We start from the raw sequence: 12,058 nt of genomic DNA on the forward strand, positions 1-12,058 counted from the left end.
AAACTCACCTATGACAGCCTTCGTTTATGACGAATATGAGTAGGCGTGGCAAAACTGAGATCTTACACGTGTTTCTCATTATCAGAGACATTTAAATAAAATAATCTCATTTTCTGCTTCAGCCAAAGGGGCATGCAAAACATCCTTTGAAAAGGCGGGTAAAGAGGATGGGCGTGCGGAAGGGCCAAGGGCTCCCTCCTCCCCCTTTCTATTCCAGTGGGGGTGGGCTGGGTCGTGTAAGAGGACATAATGTAGAACTAATCCCAGCAACAAAAAGGGAAACCGAGAGACAAGCTGGCTCATTTCATCTTCTCTTCTGGTTCACTGGAAGACTTGATGGAGTTGAAATCAAAGGAAGCAGAATTAGGAGATGCGGAGGACACCCAGTGTTGATGGCATCAGTGAGCCTCTGGTTCAGTGCAGAGGCTTAGTCCCCCTAGAGCACAGGGAATTTGAGCATGGGCTGAGCGGGTCTGAATAAGATGTACTAGAGAGGCATTGCGGGGTGGCAGTTGGGGGAAGGAACAGGGGATGAGGAAGCTTTAAATGCGATCATCTCAAACAACATCTCACATCAGCTCAAGTCATGATACAAACTAATCAGGCATGTTGTGAGCCTCCTAATCATTCACCGCTCTCTTTTGTTCTGTTACCTCTGTGGCAGATAGGATTGAATCACTTTCACCTCAACTCATTTGAGCAAAAGATACAGAGGCTGGAGAGAGCTCATCAGTTAGGCATCTGTGCTGACACCTATCTAAATGCTAAATACACAGGGAGGGAGGGAGGGAGTGGGAGGGGGGGGAAGAGCGAGAGATGATGTGTCAATAATGTTTCTTTGTATTAAAGTAACTTCCCAGTGAAAATCTCACTTTTAAAAGTTAATATCCAAATTATGTTGTTGACTCGTATTTGTGGCCAAAGCATAAATTGGAGAAAGAAACACTTCAAAACCCCCATCTCAAACAGACCATTTCAAAATGCTTAGAACATGATGTCATCTCTGAGAAGGATGAGCTGGCCAATTTAGCAGTCTAGAGGACTACTTGCATGAATATTTTTAATGATCGGTATACACCCACATATTTTACATTTTAAGTTTGAGTCATTTAGCAGACGCTCTTATCCAGAGCAACTTACAGTTAGTGCATTCATCTTAAGAAAGCATATCACAGGCATAGTAAGTACAGTTTTCCTCAATAAAGTAGCTATCAGCAAACTCAGGGCTAGTAGGGGTCGAGGTGAGGAGGTGGATTATTTAAGATACTCTTTGAAGAGGTAGGGTGCTTTCGGAAGAGTGGTCCTCTGTAGCTCAGCTGGTAGAGCACGGCGCTTGTAACGCCAAGGTAGTGGGTTCGATCCCCGGGACCACCCATACACAAAAATGTATGCACGCATGACTGTAAGTCGCTTTGGATAAAAGCGTCTTCTAAATGGCATATTATTAAGATGGGCATGGACTCTGCTGTCCTAGCGTCAGGGGGAAGCTGGTTCCACCATTGGGGTGCCAGGATAGAGAAGAGCTTGTACTGGGCTGAACGGGAGTTGCCCTCCCATAGGGGTGGGGAGACCAAGAGGTAGCAGAACGGAGTGGGATGTAGGGTTTGAGCATAGCCTGAAGGTAGGGAGGGGCAGTTCCTCTTGTTGCTCTGTTGGCAAGCACCATGGTGTTGTAGTGGATGCAAGCTTCGACTAGAAGCCAGTGGAGTGTGCGGAGGAGCAGCGTGACATGGGAGAACTTGGGAAGGTGGAAAACCAGGCGGGCTGCAGCATTCTGGATAAGTTTCAGGGGTTTAATGGCACAAGCGGGGAGCCCAGCCAACAGCGAGTTGCAGTAGTCCAGACGGGAGATGACAAGTGCCTGGATTAGGACCTGCGCTACTTCCTGTGTGATGTAGGTTCGTACTCTACGGATGTTGTAACGCATGAACCTGATGGAGAGGTCTTTGAGCGGGCAGGCCTTCCCCGGAAGGAAGAGCAGCTCTGTCTTGTCGAGGTTGAGCTTGAGGTGGTGGGCCGACATCCAAGCTGAGATATATGTCAGGCAAACAGAGATGCGTGTCGCCACCTGGGTGTCAGAAGGAGGGAAAGAGAAAAGTGGTTGAGTGTCATCTGCATAGCAATGATATGGGAGACCATGTGATGATATGATGTAGCTGAGGGACTTTGTGTATAGAGAGATGAGGAAAGGGCCTAGAACCGAGCCCTGGGGGACACCAGTAGTGAGAGTATGTGGTGCAGACACAGATCCTCTCCATGTCACCTGGTAGGAGCGGCCTGCCAGGTAGCGGATAGATCTAGGAGGATGAGAACAGAGGAGAGAGAGTCAGCGTTGGCAGTGCGGAGAGCCTCCATGACACAGAGAAGAGCAGTCTCAGTTGAGTGACCGTCTTGAAGTCTGACTGGTTAGGGTCAAGAAGATCGTTCTGCAAGACCATTCTGTTGATGGGGTACGCCCACACCATTCCAACACAGAAAAGCTACTTTTTAACATACTTAATGTTAAAAAATTGGAAGGAAAACTATTTAACTCATATTGTAATAATTATAGGTCATATTTAATTGAAATGTGGAAGAGCAGGTGAACAACAAATGCAACACATTAGCACTAATAGCCCTCTGAGACAAATTATCCAAATTATCCATGGGTTAAGATAAGATTAACTGGAACCTGGCCTGGATTAGTATGTCTTCAGAAAGAGGCTCACAATGTCCCATAATTAGCCAAAGTACACTGCTTTAGGCCTTCTAGTAGCTAGTACTAGCTACCGAGCTAACGTGTTGCCCTGATACGAGCTAACGTGTTGCCCTGATACGAGCTAATGTATTGCCCTTTTGTAATTGGGTGTGGTGAGTAGAATGATTGAGCCTGACACTTTGGAAATCAAGTTTAAAACAATGAGTTTATATCTGATTGCTCTTCTTAGTACAGCTACTGTTGGCTTGTCACTCATTCAACTGAATCCTCTATTCTTATACAATAACTAAATAAATAGCCAACATATTAAAACAATTAATAAACACGTATTACAATTATCTATTTTCATAAATACATTTAATAATCTCACAAATACATTTAATCATCTCATTCTTCAGCTAGCGCTCAATCTATACCAGGCGGTGTCAGAGGAAGGCCCTCAAAATTGTCAAAGACTCCAGCCACCCTAGTCATAGACTGTTCTCTATCTGCTACCGCACGGCAAGCGGTACCGGAGTGCCAAGTCTAGGTCCAAAAGACTTCTCAACAGCTTCTACCCCCAAGCCATAAGACTCCTGAACAGCTAATCATGGCTACCCGGACTATTTGCACTGCCCCCCCACCCCATCCTTTTTACGCTGCTGCTACTCTGTTAATTATTTATGCATAGTCACTTTAACTCTACCCACATGTACATACTACCTCAACTAGCCGGTGCCCCCGCACATTGACTCTGCAACGGTTCCCCCCTGTATATATAGCCTCCCTACTGTCACTTTATTTTACTTCTGCTCTTTTTTTTCTCAACACCTTTTTTTTGTTGTTGTTTTATTTTTACTTTTTTTGTTAAAAATAAATGCACTGTTGGTTAAGGGCTGTAAGTAAGCATTTCACTGTAATGTCTGCACCTGTTGTATTCGGCGCATGTGACCAATAAAATGTGATTTTATTTTATTTGAATACACAGCAAGAAACAATGTTTCCCCTTTTGTTTATATTCTGTGCTGTTCGGACTGAGCCTCCGTTACCATGACAACGGCAGCTGGATGTAACTATGAAAACGTAACGAAAACAATACAACAATAACATAACTACACTCATGGCGTTCACACATTTTGTTTGTGCATGCCACAACCTACTGTGCGGTAGTGTGTGTTCAATCACGTTACATTTTGTGATAAACATTTTAAAAAGGGAGGGGGGAAAGGAAAAAATGCACCACAAATTAACTCTAAACCTATATACCACTATTTCATAAAAATAAATCAACACTCCATTCCACTACTTTGACCCTAACTGATCCTACACCAGGCCGACGGCCTGGGAGGACGGGACTCTTTCGTTCCACACACCTTGTAACTCTTCCGCAGTAAAACCTCGTACACGTAAGTACTTCTCTGCAGCTGCCACCACATCTATTTTCTGTGATTTACGTTCTATTTCTGCGGTACAGTTGATAACCATGGCAATGAATGCTAAGAAGCCCCAACCTACTACTCACCCTTGATCCATCATCCTCTATTCTCTTCACTGCCTCAGCATACGACACCTTCTGTTCTACTCTGACCGTGGCAACCTCAACCTGTCTCTCTCGCACCTGGCACTTCTGATCCCCAGCAACATTTTTTATTTAACCTTTTATTTAACTAGGCAAGTCAGTTAAGAACAAATTCTTATTTACAATGACAGCCCACCCCAGCCTCCCCTAACCCGGACGAGGCTGGGCCAATTGTGCGCCGCCCTATGGGCACCCCCACAATTGACACACACAGTTTTTTCCACCGATACTACACATTCCTTTGTCCCATGCCCTTCTGCACACCTCTGAATTTTCCTCCTACACACTGCTGAAATATGACCATAAGCTTGGCATCTAAAACACCTTAGTTGGTTCGGCACAAAAGCTCTCACTGGATAACTGACATAGCCTAACATGACTTTATCAGGTAAAGACTCTGCTTCAAAACTCAAAAGGACAGACCGTGTCTTCTCAGTTTCACCACGCTACCACTGGGTCTGAATCACACTAAACGGCAAGCGTCACAGACACAGATCATTTTCTATTTCAATTGCTCCACCACAACACTTAATACCACCCCAGTAATCATTCCTTTCAAAGGCACCCTGCGCCAGGGAGAAAAGCAAGTCACAGGTCTTGTCCCTAGTCACCTGACGCGAAGCGTCCGCTCCCTCTGGACAGAAGAAACACCGAAAATCATCACAAGTCCACTTCGAGCTACCTTCACCGATTTAACAGTACCCAACTTATTTTCTACCCAGCCTGAGACTACATACAGTGGGGAAAAAAGTATTTAGTCAGCCACCAATTGTGCAAGTTCTCCCACTTAAAAAGATGAGAGAGGCCTGTAATTTTCATCATAGGTACACGTCAACTATGTCAGACAAAATGAGAAGAAAAAATTCCAGAAAATCACATTGTAGGATTTTTAATGAATTTATTTGCAAATTATGGTGGAAAATAAGTATTTGGTCAATAACAAAAGTTTCTCAATACTTTGTTATATACCCTTTGTTGGCAATGATACAGGTCAAACGTTTTCTGTAAGTCTTCACAAGGTTTTCACACACTGTTGCTGGTATTTTGGCCCATTCCTCCATGCAAATCTCCTCTAGAGCAGTGATGTTTTGGGGCTGTCGCTGGGCAACACAGACTTTCAACTCCCTCCAAAGATTTTCTATGTTGTTGAGATCTGGAGACTGGCTAGGCCACTCCAGGACCTTGAAATGCTTCTTACGAAGCCACTCCTTCGTGCGATGTTTGGGATCATTGTCATGCTGAAAGACCCAGCCACGTTTCATCTTCAATGCCCTTGCTGATGGAAGGAGGTTTTCACTCAAAATCTCACGATACATGGCCCCATTCATTCTTTCCTTTACACGGATCAGTCGTCCTGGTCCCTTTGCAGAAAAACAGCCCCAAAGCATGATGTTTCCACCCCCATGCTTCACAGTAGGTATGGTGTTCTTTGGATACAACTCAGCATTCTTTGTCCTCCAAACACGACGAGTTGAGTTTTTACCAAAAAGTTATATTTTGGTTTCATCTGACCATATGACATTCTCCCAATCCTCTTCTGGATCATCCAAATGCACTCTAGCAAACTTCAGACGGGCCTGAACATGTACTGGCTTAAGCAGGGGGACACGTCTGGCACTGCAGGATTTGAGTCCCTGGCGGCGTAGTGTGTTACTGATGGTAGGCTTTGTTACTTTGGTCCCAGCTCTCTGCAGGTCATTCACTAGGTCCCCCCGTGTGGTTCTGGGATTTATGCTCACCGTTCTTGTGATCATTTTGACCCCACGGGGTGAGATCTTGCGTGGAGCCCCAGATCGAGGGAGATTAATAGTGGTCTTGTATGTCTTCCATTTCCTAATAATTGCTCCCACAGTTGATTTCTTCAAACCAAGCTGCTTACCTATTGCAGATTCAGTCTTCCCAGCCTGGTGCAGGTCTACAATTTTGTTTCTGGTGTCCTTTGACAGCTCTTTGGTCTTGGCCATGGGAGTTTGGAGTGTGACTGTTTGAGGTTGTGGACAGGTGTCTTTTATACTGATAACAAGTTCAAACAGGTGCCATTAATAGAGGTAACGAGTGGAGGACAGAGGAGCCTCTTAAAGAAGAAGTTACAGGTCTGTGAGAGCCAGAAATCTTGCTTGTTTGTAGGTGACCAAATACTTATTTTCCACCATAATTTGCAAATAAATTCATTAAAAATCCTACAATGTGATTTTCTGGATTTTCTTTTCTCAATTTGTCTGTCATAGTTGACGTGTACCTATGATGAAAATTACAGGCCTCTCTCATCTTTTTAAGTGGGAGAACTTGCACAATTGGTGGCTGACTAAATACTTGTTTTCCCCACTGTATGGATCAGCCAAAAGGCAGGGATACATTTTCTCCCAAAATGTCTCTCCCACTGGGCCCGAATCATCCTTTGCACGACCATCAGGGAAAGGCTAGGACTCAGAAGTCTTCACCACACCTGCCACCACAGGTAATTCTTAACCACATCCATCTGTTCACCACGCTCATGCCGCACCTTCATCCGCTGTACTGCTTACGGAATACGCACTGATGGCTTTTCTCTAATACCCACCTTCTGTTCCTTAGCCCAATTTACGAGTCTAGCCATCTCTGGCCTCTCCATGCTCCCAAAACGTGCCACAGTCGTCAGCCAGGTCTCCTCCTCATCATCCATCTCAAAACGTGTGTGGTCGGCAGGTAGCTTAGTGGTTAAGAGCGTTGTGCCAGACAAAATTAAAAGGGCATATTTATATAATGAATATGAATTCGGAGGACAGAAATTATTAAATATTAAAGCATTAGACCTATCACTAAAAGCTTCAGTCATACAAAAGTTATACTTAAATCCGAACTGGTTCTCAAACAAATTAGTAAGATTGTCTCACCCAATGTTCAAGAAAGGCCTTTTTCCCTTTATTCAGATTACAACCTCTCACTTTCAGTTATTTGAAAAGGAAATAATCTCCCAAATATCAATATTTCTAAAACAAGCCATAGAAAGTTGGTTGCAATTTCAATTTAATCCTCCAGAAACGTCAGAACAAATAATGCAACAAATATTGTGGTTAAATTCAAATATACTAATTGACAAAAAACCTTTATTTTTTGACAGAATGTTTTAAAAAGGTATAATCTTCGTAAATGATATCATCGGTAGGACTGGTGGAGTTTTGTTGCACATGCAGCTAAAAAAACATATGGAAATGTCTGCTCTACCCAAAATTACAACCAAATAATTGTAGCCTTACCGCAAAAGTGGAAGAGGAAAGTGGAAGAGGGAGAAAGTAAGGAACTTGTCTGTCGGCCTTGCATTAAAGAACATAATTGGTTAAGGAAAACTGTGATAATTAAAAAAGTATATCAGTTTCACTTAAGGACCAAAGGATTGACAGCCGTCCCATATAGATTGCAAAATAGTTGGGAAGAGATCTTTGACGTACCGATCCCATGGCATAGTGTTTATGAACTGACACGCAAAACGACACCGGATTCAAAAATTAGAATCTTTCAATTTAAATTATTATATAAAATTCTTGTTACCAATAGAATGTTATTTATATGGGGGATACAATCTTCCCAGCTCTGCAGATTTTGCTGTGAAGAGACAGAATCATTAGATCATTTGTTTTGGTTCTGTCCATTTGTAGCTTGTTTTTGGACACAGGTCCAGGAATGGCTAAAGGATTGCAATATTTACCTGGAGCTAACCTTGCAGATAGCATTACTGGGTGATCTGAAAAGTCATAGTCAATCAATCAATAATATAATAATACTTTTAGCAAAAATGTTTATTTTTAATTCACAATCTGTAGAAGCAATGAGAATAGAAAGGTTCAGAACTTTTGTAAAACATCACAGTACGGTTGAAATATATATGGCAAATAGAAATCCTATATGGATGGTGTTAAGAGATAGATGGGAGGTATTGAATAGAGTTGAAGGATGGGACTAATAACAAATGACAACAAATAATAACAAAGATAGCTAATAATGTAAGCATACTGTGTCCATAATAAGTATATAGGTTGTATGTTGGGAGCTTTTGGGAAAGAGCACAGTTAAAAAGATATGGCATATAGAAGCAAACTGGATGGACATCATGAAAATGATCGGAGAGGTTGAGAGTAGAAGAAGTTCAGGAGCAAAAAAAAAAATATATATATATATAATATAATTATTGTAAAATTAACTCTGTCCATAAGGTGTAGATAGTAAGTTTTGGCCCGGAAGTAGAGGCCTGGGCATTGTTGTTCACTACTCCAAGAAGGGAAAGGATGGTGGGGTTGAAAAGTAATAAAGGGGAGTATATATAAAAAAAAAACATGGGGGATTGGAAGTGATGCAGACAATTACATTGATAGAAGATACAATCTATCTGCAATATTAAGCTGATCCATTCCCCCCCCCACAAAAAAAAAAAAAAAAAAAAAAGGAAGAGCGTTGTGCCAGTAACTGAAAGGTTGCTGTTTCTAATCCCCGAGCCGACTAGGTGAAAAATCTGTCGATGTGCCCTTGAGCAAGGCACTTAACCCTAATTGCTCCTGTAAGTCGCTCTAGATAAGAGCGTCTGCTAAATGACTAAAATGTAAATGTATAACTACTTCTCCTCTTAACTTAGTGTTTATTATTATACGTTTTACAACTTGCTCACCATGGAAATCAAGTTTAAAACAATGAGTTTATATCTGGTTGCTCTTCTTAGTACAGCTACTGCTGGCTTGTCACTCATTCAACTGACAAGCTAGATCAAGAACTACAGCAGTGAGCTCGTGAAGCAACCACTAGAGCGAGCAGCCCCCTCTGTTGGCCGAAACCAGCACAACCACACTTAAAAAAATTAATGATTAGCTAGAAATTACTAAAATTGACCATATTTCTCACACATGCGTTGGATAAGATGCAAACTACTACCTTGTTATGTGAGCAGGAATATACAAACTTTGGGTTAAATGGTGGGCTAATTATCATCATCATTGTATTAGCTTGAATTTACAACAATAAAAGCATGCAGAGTATATGAATACTGTTGTTACTGCAATATGCATGAACACTCAAACGCTGTAGCCTATATTGTAAGAATAATAGGCCATCTTGTATCATGAGTCATCACTGCACCATGAGACAGTGGCTGCATCCCAATAACATCTCCTTTCTCCTGAAGTGTGACTCGTTCACTAGTTCCCACAAATCAAAAAGCGTTGGATTGATGGAGGCATGGGCTTGTGGGAGCTTCCACTATATTTCATGTACCAGTTTCAAATCGGTGAAGAAGTGTACACTTTAGGAGGAAGGAGAAATAATTTGGACAGGGATAAGAAATATATTATTCAACTGACAATGCTGCACTCTAGTGTTTTTCTGAAATGGAATGACATTGAAATATCTCAAAGAAGAAACAAAGGCTGCGCTTAGACAGGCAGCCCAATTCTGATATTTTTTTCACAAATTGGTCTTTTGACCCATCAGATCAGTTCTGAAAAAGATCTGATGTGAAAAGATCTGATGTGATTGGTCAAAAGGCCAATTTGTGGAAGAAATATCAGAAATCGGCTGCCTGTGCAAACGCATTCTAATAAGCAAGTGAGGGCAGCCAATGCAGTGTGGGTATGATTGCTTGGCGCTTTGCCAGCACTCTGTGACTGGTCCATGTAGCCTATCTTCAAATCATGCTCCTTACCCTAATTAAAAGAGGATTAGCCAGCATGGAGTCCCTGACCACTCCGACGTGAGAAGCCTGCATTTCCAGTTTCAGGATGATTACACCTTGGGGAAATAGATGAGAGTTATTCCAGATGGTACAACCAACAAGCAAATCAATCAATTAGGCCTACCTAAAATAGTACAATTGCGGCGCGACCTTGATACCCATTGAGAAAGGCTAGCCTGCATCACAGGTGGTTTTCCTGGACACAGATTAAGACTATTTCTGGACAAAAAAGCAAGCTCAATGGAGAATCTCCCTTGAAAATGTGTTTTAGTCCAGGATTAGGCATATTCTGTGTTAAGGAAACCGGCCCATAATTTTCTATATGTCATTCTATGGGCCTACGCTCACGAAGCAGCTAAATGCTTGGCATCTTAACACAGATACACATCCCTCAGAAATTTCTGCTCAGATTCAGATATTGTTATTGAACTGACAGCACATGCTCTGGTTTTATCTAGGGCCTAAATATTAGTAATGTGGCAATTGGCTCCGGGGTGAAGTTTCCCATACAGATCAAGGATCAGCTTCCCCTCCCCCAATCCTAACCTTAAAGGACCAGTGCAGTCAAAAATGTGATTTTTCTGTGTTTTATATATATTACCACACTATGAGGTTGGAATAATACTGTGAAATTGTGAAAATGATAATGCCCTTTTAGTGTAAGAGTTATTTGAAAAGACCGCCTGAAATTTCAGCCTTTGGTGGGATGGAATTTTGACCTGCTTGGTGTCACCACCAGGCGGTAAACTACACCAAACAAACATATAAATGCTACATGCAACACTTTCAAAGATTTTACTGAGTTACAGTTCATATATAGAAATCAGTCAATTGAAATAAATAAATTAGGCCCTAATCTATGGATTTCACATGACTGGGAATACAGATCTGCATCTGTTGGTCACAGATAACTTTTTTAAAAGTAGGGGCGTGGATCAGAAAACCAGTCATTATCTGGTGTGACCACCATTTTCCTCACGCAGCACAACACATCTCATTTGCATAGAGTTGATCAGGCTGTTGATTGTGGCCTGTGGAATGTTGTCCGACTCCTCTTCAATGGCTGTGCGAAGTTGCTGGATATTGGCGGGGACTGGAACACGCTGTCATACCCGTAGATCCAGAGCATCCCAAACATGCTCAATGGGTGACATGTCTGGTGAGTATGCAGGCCATGGAAGAACTGGGACATTTTCATCTTCAAGGAATTGTGTACAGATCCTTGTGACATGGGGCCATGCATTATCATGCTGAAACATGAGGTGATGGCGGCGGATGAATGGCACGACAATGTGCCTCAAGATCTCGTCACGGTATCTCTGTGAGGGCCTCTTTAAGTTCAGAAATGATGTTTGCAAAAAAAATATTTATGACACCTTTCTGTTTTCTCAATGACATTCGAAACGGCATTGAAAAAGGTGCAAGTTTAAGTTTGTTCTGCCTGAATGAGTCTGACCACAAGTCAGAGGTCACTATGATGAAACACTAAATGCGTAGGAAGAGGCTTTTGTAGGCTACAGCAGTGGTGCAAATTTCACTGGGGATGACCCTCCCCCCCCCCCACACATTCTGAATACAAAAAAAGGCATTGGTTTGCTTTAGGACCATGCGGACACCTCCGAGCGGTCGGGAAGGCTGTTTGGTGGTTTCAGCCGGCTGCGGACACCACAGAGGGTGCGAACAGAGGCAGCTGTTGTCTGTGTGTGTTATGCTTTTTCTCCGCATTGTAAAAGCAAGCAGAGCAGAAACTGGCTACTCTTTATTTGACTGATAAGCTGGCAAGGTAACTGCTGTTTGACTTAACAGAAAAAATAAAGTATTTATTCCCAGTGTTGAGCTAGTAGTGTAACTGACATGTAACATTAGCTAGTGTTTCATCACCTCTCGACTGAAGTTCTGTCTGAAGTGAATGAACTAGCTAGCTAGCTAGTAGCTACCACAGCCAGTTCAGCTCTAGCCTCTAGCTATCTGCCAGGTAGCAATGTCTAACAGCTGTTGTGTGTATGGAAATGTTTTGTAGCCTTTGTTTTGTCCCGTTTCAACATAATTAAATTAACTTGGCTCGTTTTCACCAGTTGATGTACCATTAGAGCTAGCCAAAAGTTAG

At 42.3% G+C, this 12,058-nt stretch overlaps 1 protein-coding gene across 1 annotated transcript in view; it reads right to left on the minus strand.

The window, feature by feature from the left end:
- cfap77 (cilia and flagella associated protein 77) overlaps positions 1-12,058 on the minus strand; it is an 83,073-nt gene that overhangs the window by 46,569 nt on the left and 24,446 nt on the right. Inside the window, exon 2 of the mRNA XM_084176184.1 lies at positions 9,922-10,007. Coding sequence (XP_084032310.1) covers positions 9,922-9,984 — 63 coding nt within the window. The 5' untranslated portion in view covers positions 9,985-10,007. The remainder of the gene's footprint in view (positions 1-9,921; positions 10,008-12,058) is intronic.

This window comes from Coregonus lavaretus (genome assembly GCF_964263955.1).
Source record: "Coregonus lavaretus genome assembly, chromosome: 14".
In the NCBI taxonomy this organism is placed as follows: Eukaryota; Metazoa; Chordata; class Actinopteri; order Salmoniformes; family Salmonidae; genus Coregonus; species Coregonus lavaretus.